This window comes from Engystomops pustulosus, chromosome 9, assembly GCF_040894005.1.
Source record: "Engystomops pustulosus chromosome 9, aEngPut4.maternal, whole genome shotgun sequence".
NCBI lineage: Eukaryota > Metazoa > Chordata > Amphibia > Anura > Leptodactylidae > Engystomops > Engystomops pustulosus.
This window is the reverse complement of record NC_092419.1, coordinates 16,782,932-16,796,158: the sequence shown is the minus strand read 5'-3', so window position 1 is coordinate 16,796,158 and position 13,227 is coordinate 16,782,932. Positions and strand designations below refer to the sequence as shown.

The 13,227-nt window shown below is 49.1% G+C and overlaps 1 protein-coding gene across 1 annotated transcript in view; it reads left to right on the top strand.

Annotated features, from left to right (window-relative positions):
• The first annotated feature begins 1,547 nt into the window (after nt 1-1,547).
• The window catches only part of EML2 (EMAP like 2), a 30,142-nt gene continuing 18,462 nt past the window's right edge, over nt 1,548-13,227 (top strand). The window contains exons 1-4 of the mRNA XM_072125862.1: nt 1,548-1,781; nt 2,101-2,274; nt 3,753-3,876; nt 11,681-11,782. Of these exons, the coding sequence (XP_071981963.1) occupies nt 1,715-1,781; nt 2,101-2,274; nt 3,753-3,876; nt 11,681-11,782 (467 nt within the window). The 5' untranslated portion in view covers nt 1,548-1,714. The remainder of the gene's footprint in view (nt 1,782-2,100; nt 2,275-3,752; nt 3,877-11,680; nt 11,783-13,227) is intronic.

The following is a 13,227-nucleotide window of genomic DNA, read 5'->3' as shown; positions in this document are numbered from 1 at the left end:
TAGTGAGCTCCCCCTAGTGGTGGTGTATAATATGTATGTAGTGAGTTCCCCCTAGTAGTGGATGTATATTCTGTATGTAGTGAGCTCGCCCTAGTGGTGGCTGTATAATATGTGTGTAGTAAACTCCCCCTAGTGGTGGTGTATAATCTGTATGTAGTGAACTCCCCTTAGTGGTGGCTGTATAATCTGTATGTAGTGAGCTCCCCCTAGTGGTGGTATATAATCTGTATGTAGGGAGCTCCCCCTAGTGGTGGTGTATAATCTGTATGTAGTGAGCTCCCCCTAGTGGTGGTGTATAATCTGTATGTAGGGAGCTCCCCCTAGTGGTGGTGTATAATCTGTATGTAGAGAGCTTCCCTTAGTGGTGGTGTATGATCTGTATGTAGTGATCTCCCCCTAGGGGTGGCTGTATATTCTGTATGTAGTGAGCTCCTAGTGGTGGCTGTTTAATCTGTATGTAGGGAGCTCCCCCTAGTGGTGGAATATAATCTGTATGTAGTGAGCTCCCTCTAGTGGTGGTGTATAATCTGTATGTAGTGAGCTCCTCCTAGTGGTGGCTGTATAAGCTGTATGTAGTGAGCTCCTAGTGGTGGCTGTATAATCTGTATGTAGGGAGCTCCCCCTAGTGGTTGTGTATAATCTGTATGTAGGGAGCTCCCCCTAGTGGTGGTGTATAATCTGTATGTAGTGATCTCCTCCTAGTGGTGGTGTATAATCTGTATGTAGGGAGCTCCCCCTAGTGGTGGCTGTAAAATCTGTATGTAGTGATCTCCCCCTAGTGATGGTAATCTGTATGTAGTTATCTCCCCCTAGTGGTGGTGTATAATCTGTATGTATAGAGCTCCCCCTAGTGGTGGTGTATAATCTGTATGCAACAATCTCCCCCTAGTGGTGCTGTATAATCTGTATGTAGTGTACCCTAGTGGTTGCGACATAATATCACAGTTGTATACAAAGACCCCAATCTGTTATACACAGGAGGCCCATCTTCTGGTTGTATACAGAGACCCTCAGCTCCCGGTTGTATACAGAGACCCTCCTCTCCTGGTTGTACAGAGTCCCCCATCTCCTGGTTGTATACAGAGACCCCCCTCTCCTGGTTGTATACAGAGACCCTCATCTCCTGGTTGTATACAGAGACCCTCATCTCCTGGTTGTATACAGAGACCCTCATCTCCTGGTTGTATACAGAGACCCTCCTCTCCTGGTTGTATACAGAGACCCTCATCTCCTGGTTGTATACAGAGACCCTCCTCTCCTGGTTGTATACAGAGACCCTCATCTCCTGGTTGTATACAGAGACCCTCCTCTCCTGGTTGTATACAGAGACCCTCCTCTCCTGGTTGTATACAGAGACCCTCATCTCCTGGTTGTATACAGAGACCCTCATCTCTTTGCATGAGCTACTGATGACGTCCCGCTGCCTCTGATTTTGGGGTATCAGGATATTTTGTTGGGGGGTCTGTTACATTTCTGCTGGAATGTGTTACTTTGTATCATCTCAGCTCCATCTGTGTCAGCTGTTCCAGGGGGAGGGTCCTGTGTGATGGAACGGCGGGGGGACCACAGAAGAAGATGCTGGAGGAAGCAGTTACCATGACGACCAGCGAGCGAGCGAGAGGGATGTGAGAAGAAGGAGAGAAAGGAAGACACAAAACAGAGGAGGACGAGAGCGAGAAGAAGAGGCAACGCCACGCAGTACAGACTGGCCGACATGTCAGAATCCGGGGCCGGGGGCAGCTCCGTCTATGACACCAGCTCCCTGCTGCAGTACTGCAATGGTGAGTGCCCCCCGCACATCCCACCCTACACCCAGGATGGCCTGGAGGAGGCGCCTTGCACCCTGCGCCTGGCACCGCCATCTCCAGCCATCATGGCATCTCCTGATGGTAATGAGGGCAGAGCCTGGTACCATCACTGTGGGGGAGGGGTGTCATGAGGATGGGGGAGGGGGTATGAGGGTCTATGGAGGACTGGTGAGGGGGGCACAGGGGGCATGTATTATTCATATCGCTAACAATGTACAAGGTATCTGCTGACTAGACCGCCATTAACCCCTTGTGTTAGAAGGGTCTCTAACATCTCGTCCCCCCCCCACAGATGACGGCCTCTCAGGCCCCAGCGCCATGGACACAGACGACCGGATATCGAATCTGGAGCAGCGCCTCCAGCTGCAGGAGGATGAGATGCAGGTGCTGAGAGCCGCCCTGAGCGACGCCCTGAGGAGGCTGCGGGTGTGCGAGGAGAGGGGAGACCCCTTGCGGGGACGCCAAGGTACTAGCTGGACCACACCCCTGACACGGATGTATTGAACATAGTGCCCCATGTCACTCATTATGTCAGTGATGTCATCAGCAGGGGGAGGGGCTGTGACTACCTCTCACACAGGATATACAGGCAGGGGGCGGGGCCGTGACTACCTCACACAGGATATACAGGCAGGGGGCGGGGCTGTGACTAGCTCTCACACAGGATATACAGGCAGGGGGCGGGGCTGTGACTACCTCTCACACATGATATACAGGCAGGGGGCGGAGCTGTGACTACCTCTCACACAGGATATACAGGCAGGGGGCGGGGCTGTGACTATCTCTCACACAGTATATACAAGCAGGGGGCGGGGCTGTGACTACCCCTCACACAGGATATACAGGCAGGGGGTGGGGCTGTGACTACCTCTCACACAGGATATACAAGCAGGGGGCGGGGCTGTGACTACCTCTCACACAGGATATACTGGCAGGGGGCGGGGCTGTGACTACCTCTCACACAGGATATACAGGCAGAGGGGCGGGGCTGTGACTACCTCTCACACAGGATAAACAGGCAGGGGGCGGGGCTGTGACTACCTCTCACACAGGATATACAGGCAGGGGGCGGGGCTGTGACTAGCTCTCACACAGGATATACAGGCAGGGGGCGAGGCTGTGACCACCTCTCACACAGGATATACAGGCAGGGGGCAGGGCTGTGACTACCTCTCACACAGGATATACAGGCAGGGGGCGGGGCTGTGACTACCTCTCACACAGGATATACAGGCACGGGGCGGGGCTGTGACTATCTCTCACACAGTATATACAAGCAGGGGGCGGGGCTGTGACTACCCCTCACACAGGATATACAGGCAGGGGGTGGGGCTGTGACTACCTCTCACACAGGATATACAGGCAGGGGGCGGGGCTGTGACTACCCCTCACACAGGATATACAGGCAGGGGGAGGGGCTGTGACTACCTCTCACACAGGATATACAGGCAGGGGGAGGGGCTGTGACTACCTCTCACACCGGATATACAGGCAGGGGGTGGGGCTGTGACTACCCCTCACACAGGATATACAGGCAGGGGGAGGGGCTGTGACCTCCTCTCACACAGGATATACAGGCAGGGGGCGGGGCTGTGACTACCTCTCACACAGGATATACAGGAAGGGGGCGGGGCTGTGACTACCTCTCACACAGGATATAAAGGCAGGGGGTGGGGCTGTGACTACATCTCACACAGGATGTACAGGCAGGGGGCGGGGCTGTGACTACCTCTCACACAGGATATACAGGCAGGGGGCGGGGCTGTGACTACCTCTCACACAGGATATACAGGCAGGGGCGGGGCTGTGACTACCTCTCACACAGGATATACAGCCAGGGGGTGGGGCTGTGACTACCTCTCACACAGGATTTACAGGCAGTTTGTCAGAAGTGATAGATGTGTAGCTGTGCTATAATATGGATGATGTATTTGTGCATTTCAGGGGCGCATGTTGTGAAGCCTCCACCTCGTTCTTCTCAGAATGGAATGGCCCCACGTAGGAGGAGTGGCATGTCTACCTCCCCTTCATCTCCTAAAAAAGGTGGAACTCCAGTCTTCTCTAAGAGGTAACACTCCATTTCTTTTGTATTGTAGTACATGGGTCCTGTGAAGGTTCCAATCCCACATACTTTTCTTCTGCATTTAGCAGGTCCATTAACAGCATATCAATAAGGGGCAGGGGGCTAAAATGAATTCCTTATATACCAAGTGAAAATTTAGTTTAATGGGTTGGCTCTGTAAGGAGATGAGACTATCCAGTGACTGTCTGCAAGGAGATGAGACAGTCCAGTGACTGTCTGTAAGGAGATGAGACTATCCAGTGACTGTCTGTGAGGAGATGAGACTATCCAGTGACTGTCTGTAAGGAGATGAGACTATCCAGTGACTGTCTGTAAGGAGATGAGACAGTCCAGTGACTGTCTGTAAGGAGATGAGACTATCCAGTGACTGTCTGTGAGGAGATGAGACTATCCAGTGACTGTCTGTAAGGAGATGAGACAGTCCAGTGACTGTCTGTAAGGAGATGAGACTATCCAGTGACTGTCTGTAAGGAGATGAGACTATCCAGTGACTGTCTGTAAGGAGATGAGACAGTCCAGTGACTGTCTGTAAGGAGATGAGACTATCCAGTGACTGTCTGTAAGGAGATGAGACAGTCCAGTGACTGTCTGTAAGGAGATGAGACTATCCAGTGACTGTCTGTGAGGAGATGAGACTATCCAGTGACTGTCTGTAAGGAGATGAGACAGTCCAGTGACTGTCTGTAAGGAGATGAGACTATCCAGTGACTGTCTGTGAGGAGATGAGATTATCCAGTGACTGTCTGTGAGGAGATTAGACTATCCAGTGACTGTCTGTAAGGAGATGTGACCACCCAGTGACTGTCTGTAAGGAGATGAGACTATCCAGTGACTGTCTGTAAGGAGATGTGACCACCCAGTGACTGTCTGTAAGGAGATGAGACTATCCAGTGACTGTCTGTAAGGAGATGAGACTATCCAGTGACTGTCTGTAAGGAGATGAGACTATCCAGTGACTGTCTGTAAGGAGATGAGACTATCCAGTGACTGTCTGTAAGGAGATGAGACTATCCCGTGACTGTATATAAGGAGATGAGACTATCCAGTGACTGTCTGTAAGGAGATGAGACTATCCAGTGACTGTCTGTAAGGAGATGAGACTATCCAGTGACTCTCTGTGAGGAGATGAGACTATCCAGTGACTGTCTGTGAGGAGATGAGACTATCCAGTGACTGTCTGTAAGGAGATAACAGTCTGTAAGTGACTGTCTGTAAGGAGATGAGACTATCCAGTGACTGTCTGTAAGGAGATGAGACAGTCCAGTGACTGTTCGTGAGGAGATGAGACTATCCAGTGACTGTCTCTAAGTAGATGGGACTATCCAGTGACTGTCTGTAAGGAGATGAGACTATCCAGTGACTGTCTGTAAGGAGATTAGACTATCCAGTGACTGTATATAAGGAGATGAGACTGTCCAGTGACTGTTTGTAAGGAGATGAGAGTATCCAGTGACTGTCTGTGAGGAGATGAGAGTATCCACTGACTGTCTGTCAGGAGATGAGACTATCCAGTGACTTTCTGTAAGGAGATGAGACTATCCAGTGACTGCCTGTGAGGAGATGAGACTATCCAGTGACTGTAAAGAGATGAGACTATCCAGTGACTGTCTGTGAGGAGATGAGACTATCCAGTGGCTGTAAGAAGATGAGAGTATCCAGTGTCTGTAAGGAGATGAGACTATCCAGTGACTGTCTGTGAGGAGATGAGACTATCCAGTAACTGTCTGTATGGAGATGAGACTATCCAGTGACTGTCTGTAAGGAGATGAGACTATCCAGTGACTGTCTGTAAGGAGATGAGACTATCCAGTGACTGTCTGTGAGGAGATGAGACTATCCAGTGACTGTCTGTAAGGAGATGAGACTATCCAGTGGCTGTAAGGAGTTGAGACTATCCAGTGACTCTCTGTGAGGAGATGAGACTATCCAGTGGCTGTAAGGAGATGAGACTATCCAGTGACTGTCTGTAAGGAGATGAGACTATCCAGTAACTGTCTGTAAGGAGATGAGACTATCCAGTAACTGTCTGTAAGGAGATGAGACTATCCAGTAACTGTCTGTATGGAGATGAGACTATCCAGTGACTGTCTGTAAGGAGATGAGACTATCCAGTGACTCTCTGTGAGGAGATGAGACTATCCAGTGACTGTCTGTAAGTAGATGAGACTATCCAGTAACTGTCTGTAAGGAGATGAGACTATCCAGTAACTGTCTGTATGGAGATGAGACTATTCAGTGACTGTCTGTAAGGAGATGAGACTATCCAGTGACTGTCTGTAAGGAGATGAGACTATCCAGTGACTGTATGTAAGGAGATGAGACTATCCAGGGACTGTCTGTGAGGAGATGAGACTATCCAGTGACTGTCTGTAAGGAGATGAGACTATCCAGTGACTGTCTGTAAGGAGATGAGACTATCCAGTAACTGTCTGTAAGGAGATGAGACTATCCAGTGACTGTCTGTAAGGAGATGAGACTATCCAGTAACTGTCTGTAAGGAGATGAGACTATCCAATGACTGTCTGTAAGGACATGAGACTATCCAGTGACTGACTGTAAGGAGATGAGACTATCCAGTGACTGTCTGTAAGGAGATGAGACTATCCAGTGACTATCTGTAAGGAGATGAGACTATCCAGTGACTGTCTGTAAGGAGATGAGACAGTCCAGTGACTGTCCGTGAGGAGATGAGACTATCCAGTGACTGTCTGTAAGGAGATGAGACAGTCCAGTGACTGTCCGTGAGGAGATGAGACTATCCAGTGACTGTCTCTAAGTAGATGGGACTATCCAGTGACTGTCTGTAAGGAGATGAGACTATCCAGTAACTGTCTGTAAGGGGATGAGACTATCCAGTGACTGTCTGTAAGGAGATGAGACTATCCAGTAACTGTCTGTAAGGTGATGAGACTATCCAGTGACTGTCTGTAAGGAGATGAGATTGTCCAGTGACTGTCTGTGAGGAGATGGGGCTATCCAGTGACTGTCTGTAAGGAGATGAGACTATCCAGGGACTGTCTGTAAGGAGATGAGACTATCCAGTGACTGTCTGTAAGGAGATGAGACTATCCAGTGACTCTCTGTGAGGAGATGAGACTATCCAGTGACTGTCTGTAAGTAGATGAGACTATCCAGTAACTGTCTGTAAGGAGATGAGACTATCCAGTAACTGTCTGTATGGAGATGAGACTATTCAGTGACTGTCTGTAAGGAGATGAGACTATCCAGTGACTGTCTGTAAGGAGATGAGACTATCCAGTGACTGTATGTAAGGAGATGAGACTATCCAGGGACTGTCTGTGAGGAGATGAGACTATCCAGTGACTGTCTGTAAGGAGATGAGACTATCCAGTGACTGTCTGTAAGGAGATGAGACTATCCAGTAACTGTCTGTAAGGAGATGAGACTATCCAGTGACTGTCTGTAAGGAGATGAGACTATCCAGTGACTGTCTGTAAGGAGATGAGACTATCCAGTAACTGTCTGTAAGGAGATGAGACTATCCAATGACTGTCTGTAAGGACATGAGACTATCCAGTGACTGACTGTAAGGAGATGAGACTCTCCAGTGACTGTCTGTAAGGAGATGAGACTATCCAGTGACTGTCTGTAAGGAGATGAGACCGTCCAGTGACTGTAAGGAGATGAGACTATCCAGTGACTGTCTGTAAGGAGATGAGACAGTCCAGTGACTGTCCGTGAGGAGATGAGACTATCCAGTGACTGTCTGTAAGGAGATGAGACTATCCAGTGACTGTCTGTAAGGAGATGAGACTATCCAGTAACTGTCTGTAAGGAGATGAGACTATCCAGTGACTGTCTGTAAGGAGATGAGACTATCCAGTAACTGTCTGTAAGGTGATGAGACTATCCAGTGACTGTCTGTAAGGAGATGAGACTATCCAGTGACTGTCTGTAAGGAGATGAGACTATCCAGTGACTGTCTGTAAGGAGATGAGATTGTCCAGTGACTGTCTGTAAGGAGATGAGACTATCCAGGGACTGTCTGTAAGGAGATGAGACTATCCAGGGACTGTCTGTAAGGAGATGAGACTATCCAGTGACTGTCTGTAAGGAGATTAGACTATCCAGTGACTGTATATAAGGAGACGAGACTGTCCAGTGACTGTTTGTAAGGAGATGAGAGTATCCAGTGACTGTCTGTGAGGAGATGAGAGTATCCACTGACTGTCTGTCAGGAGATGAGACTATCCATTGACTGTCTGTAAGGAGATGAGACTATCCAGTGACTGTCTGTGAGGAGATGAGACTATCCAGTGACTGTCTGTAAGGAGATGAGACTATCCAGTGACTGTCTGTGAGGAGATGAGACTATCCAGTGACTGTCTGTGAGGAGATGAGACTATCCAGTGACTGTCTGTAAGGAGATGAGACTATCCAGTGACTGTCTGTGAGGAGATGAGACTATCCAGTGACTGTCTGTAAGGAGATGAGACTATCCAGTGACTGTCTGTAAGGAGATGAGACTATCCAGTAACTGTAAGGAGATGAGACTATCCAGTGACTGTCTGTATGGAGATGAGACTATCCAGTGACTGTCTGTGAGGAGATGAGACTATCCAGTGACTGTCTGTAAGGAGATGAGACTATCCAGTGGCTGTAAGGAGATGAGACTATCCAGTGACTGTAAGGAGATGAGACTATCCAGTGACTGTCTGTGAGGAGATGAGACTATCCAGTGACTGTCTGTAAGGAGATAAGACTATCCAGTGACTGTCTGTAAGGAGATGATACTATCCAGTAACTGTCTGTATGGAGATGAGACTATCCAGTGACTGTCTGTAAGGAGATGAGACTATCCAGTGACTGTCTGTAAGGAGATAAGACTATCCAGTGACTGTCTGTAAGGAGATGATACTATCCAGTAACTGTCTGTATGGAGATGAGACTATCCAGTGACTGTCTGTAAGGAGATGAGACTATCCAGTGACTGTCTGTAAGGAGATGAGACTATCCAGTGACAGTCTGTATGGAGATGAGACTATCCAGTGGCTGTCTGTAAGGAGATGAGACTATCCAGGGACTGTCTGTAAGGAGATGAGACTATCCAGTGACTGTCTGTAAGGAGATTAGACTATCCAGTGACTGTACATAAGGAGATTAGACTATCCAGTGACTGTCTGTAAGGAGATTAGAATATCCAGTGACAGTCTGTATGGAGATGAGACTATCCAGTGACTGTCTGTAAAGAGATGAGACTATCCAGGGACTGTCTGTAAGGAGATGAGACTATCCAGTGACTGTCTGTAAGGAGATGAGACTATCCAGTCTGTAAGGAGACTATGAGTCTGTAAGGAGATGAGACTATCCAGTAACAATTAGTTACAAACTCACCCAGGCTGTGCACCGGATTTAACATGCAAAGTCTGTCGCACGCCTTATGTTACAGGGGCACCAGAGCAGAGAAGCGACAGATTCCTGATTTCTGGCGCACAATCTTTATGAATGTGTCGCACCCAGCGTTACAAACGGGCAGAGAACTTTTAGTGCAGCTTCTGTCTTTCCTAATAAATGTGCCCCATTGCCTCTTTTGTCTCCCTTACCATCAAGCTGGACTTTCAAGAAGCCTAATGACATGATGTGTGAAGAGGCAATGTTTTCCGTATCCCATCCTGGAAAACATATTTGCATTTTTCCCAGAATCCCCTAGTGGGAATGTAAATACTTACATGTCTCATACGGCTTCAATTAGTCTCTGTAATAAGAACTCTTACTTCCTGACACTACATAAACTACACTAATGCCACCAGGAGAGGGCAGCACGGCTCCACTGCACAGAGGCAGCATCACAGGGAGGCAATGTAGCCCCTGTGGAGGGAACTGACAATGGGGGTCATTTACTAAGGACCCGATTCGCCCGATTTTCCCTGAATTGCCCCGGGATTTTGGTGCACGCGATCGGATTGTGGAAATCGGGGGGCGTGGCCGAACGAAAACCCGACGGATTCAGAAAAACCGCCGCATTTAAAAAAAAAATGTGTTGCGGAGCTTGCACTTACCTTCACTCAGCCCGGCTCGGTGTATTCCAGTGCGTTCGGGGAACTTCAGTGTAGCAGCGCCATCTGGTGGACGTCGGAGGAACTGCCTTAATAAATCCCGGCCGGACCCGAATCCACCGCACAGAACGCGCCGCGGGATCACGAATGGACCAGGTAAGTAAATCTGCCCCAATATGTATGGCACTTCAAGCAGTAGCTGGTCTGGGTATAGCACTATCTGTGCAGAGTAGTGTGTAGTAGATGTCAGAGGCTGTATGGTACTATCTGTGCAGTGTAGTATGTACTAGTTATTAGATGCTGTATGGTACTATCTGTGCAGTGTAGTATGTACTAGTTATTAGATGCTGTATGGTACTATCTGTGCAGTGTAGTATGTACTAGTTGTCAGAGGCTGTATGGCACTATCTGTGCAGAGTAGTGTCTACTAGATACCAGATGCTGTATGGCACTATCTGTGCAGAGTAGTATGTACTAGTTGTCAGAGGCTGTATGGCACTATCTGTGCAGAGTAGTGTGTACTAGATACCAGATGCTGTATGGCACTATCTGTGCAGTGTAGTATGGACTAGTTGTCAGATGCTGTATGGCACTATCTGTGCAGTGTAGTATGTACTAGGTGTCAGATGCTGTATGGCACTATCTGTGCAGAGTAGTGTGTACTAGATGTCAGAGGCTGTATGGCACTATCTGTGCAGAGTAGTATGTACTAGATGTCAGAGGCTGTATGGCACTGTCTGTGCAGAGTAGTATGTACTAGTTGTCAGATGCTGTATGGCACTATCTGTGCAGAGTAGTATGTACTAGATGTCAGATGCTGTATGGCACTATCTGTGCAGAGTAGTATGTACTAGATGTCAGAGGCTGTATGGCACTGTCTGTGCAGAGTAGTATGTACTAGGTGTCAGATGCTGTATGGCACTATCTGTGCAGAGTAGTATGTACTAGGTATCAGATGCTGTATGGCACTATCTGTGCAGAGTAGTATGTACTAGTTGTCAGATGCTGTATGGCACTATCTGTGCAGAGTAGTATGTACTAGATGTCAGATGCTGCATGGCACTATCTGTGCAGAGTAGTATGTACTAGATGTCAGATGCTGCATGGCACTATCTGTGCAGAGTAGTATGTACTAGATGTCAGATGCTGTATGGCACTATCTGTGCAGAGTAGTGTGTACTAGATGTCAGATGCTGTATGGCACTATCTGTGCAGAGTAGTATGTACTAGATGTCAGAGGCTGTATGGCACTGTCTGTGCAGAGTAGTATGTACTAGATGTCAGAGGCTGTATGGCACTGTCTGTGCAGAGTAGTATGTACTAGGTGTCAGATGCTGTATGGCACTATCTGTGCAGAGTAGTATGTACTAGGTATCAGATGCTGTATGGCACTATCTGTGCAGAGTAGTATGTACTAGTTGTCAGATGCTGTATGGCACTATCTGTGCAGAGTAGTATGTACTAGATGTCAGATGCTGCATGGCACTATCTGTGCAGAGTAGTATGTACTAGATGTCAGATGCTGCATGGCACTATCTGTGCAGAGTAGTATGTACTAGATGTCAGATGCTGTATGGCACTATCTGTGCAGAGTAGTGTGTACTAGATGTCAGATGCTGTATGGCACTATCTGTGCAGAGTAGTATGTACTAGATGTCAGATGCTGTATGGCACTATCTGTGCAGAGTAGTATGTAGTAGTTAGTGCCGTGGTGTTTGTGTGTATGCTGGTGATTTCGGGTCAGGTGACATGCTATGTGTCCTCTTTCCCAGTGTGCGGCGCTCTCTCTCCCCTGAACGTCTCTCCTTTGTGAAGAGGGATATGTCAGATGCCCGGAGCAGGATCCTGGTGTCCACAGGAGTGAGGAGAGATGGGTGAGTGCTGGCGTATTACATCACATTACCATCTTCTACATCATCATGGTGCAATAACAATGCCGCAGCCATTGCAAGAACCGATGCAGCCCTCATGTTATCACATTATCATCATCATCTATATCGTTATGGTGCAGCCATCCCAGGTACTGCTACAGCCGTCATAACATATAACATTAATATCATGGTGCCGGCACAGCGACAGCTATCACGAGCACCACCGCAGCCATCACAGGCAACACCGCAGCCATCACAGGCAACACCGCAGCCATCACAGGCAACGCCGCAGCCATCACAGGCAACGCCGCAGCCATCATGGGCACAGCCAAAGCCGTCACGGTCACCGCCACAGCCATCATAGGCACCGCCGCAGTCCATCACTGGCACCATCGCAGCCATCATGGGCAGAGCCGCAGCGATCACGGGCACCACCGGAGCCATCACAGGCACCATCATTGGCACTGCCGCAGCCATCACAGGCTCCACCGCAGCCATCACTGGCACCGCCACATCCATCATGGGCACCACCGCAGCCATCACAGGCACAGCCGCAGCCAACACTGACAACACCGCAGGCATCACGAGCACCGCCGCAGTCATCACAGGCACCGCCGCAGGAATCATGGTCACCACTGCAGCCATCACAGGCTCCACCGCATCCATCACTGGCACCGCCGCATCCATCACAGGCACAGCCATCACAGGCAACGGCGCAACGCTTATGTTATCTTGCCACCATCATCTATATCATCATGGTACAGCACCACCACATCCATCCCAGACACGGACCGTCCTCCGTACCATTATCAGTAACGCTGTGAGCGCTGGCTGTGTGGATAAGGCGGGGGAGGATACACAGATGTGGTGTCACGCTGTATACACAGGAGGCCGGAGCTGTGTGCACAGTCATATCCAGAACATCCCGGCAGTAACCACAGTCATTTTTTCCCATACACATGAGAACGGGGCTGTGGGTGTCGCTCCTCATCCCCCCAATATTTAGATGAACCCTCAATGTCGCTTCCTCCAATGTTTTCTCTATGAGGACATTAATGCCGCCATATACTATAAAGCCCCCGACATCTTCATATGGTGACCCTGCATTTTCTGCACCTTGTTGGAGGATAAACTGCAGACTGCACAACTACTCCAACCATCCACCATGCCTGCAGCTCCAGTACACTGAGGACACTGCACCATGGAGCACAGCTCCCATCATCTTTCCTACACCACGGACCACAGCTCCTATCATCTCTCCTGCGCCGTGGACCACAGCTCCCATCATCTCTCCTGCACCATAGACCACAGCTCCCATCATCTCTCCTGCGCCGTGAACCACAGCTCCCATCATCTCTCCTGCACCATAGACCACAGCTCCCATCATGTCTCCTGCACCATGTAGCACAGCTCCGATCATCTCTCCTGCACCATGGACCACAGCTCTC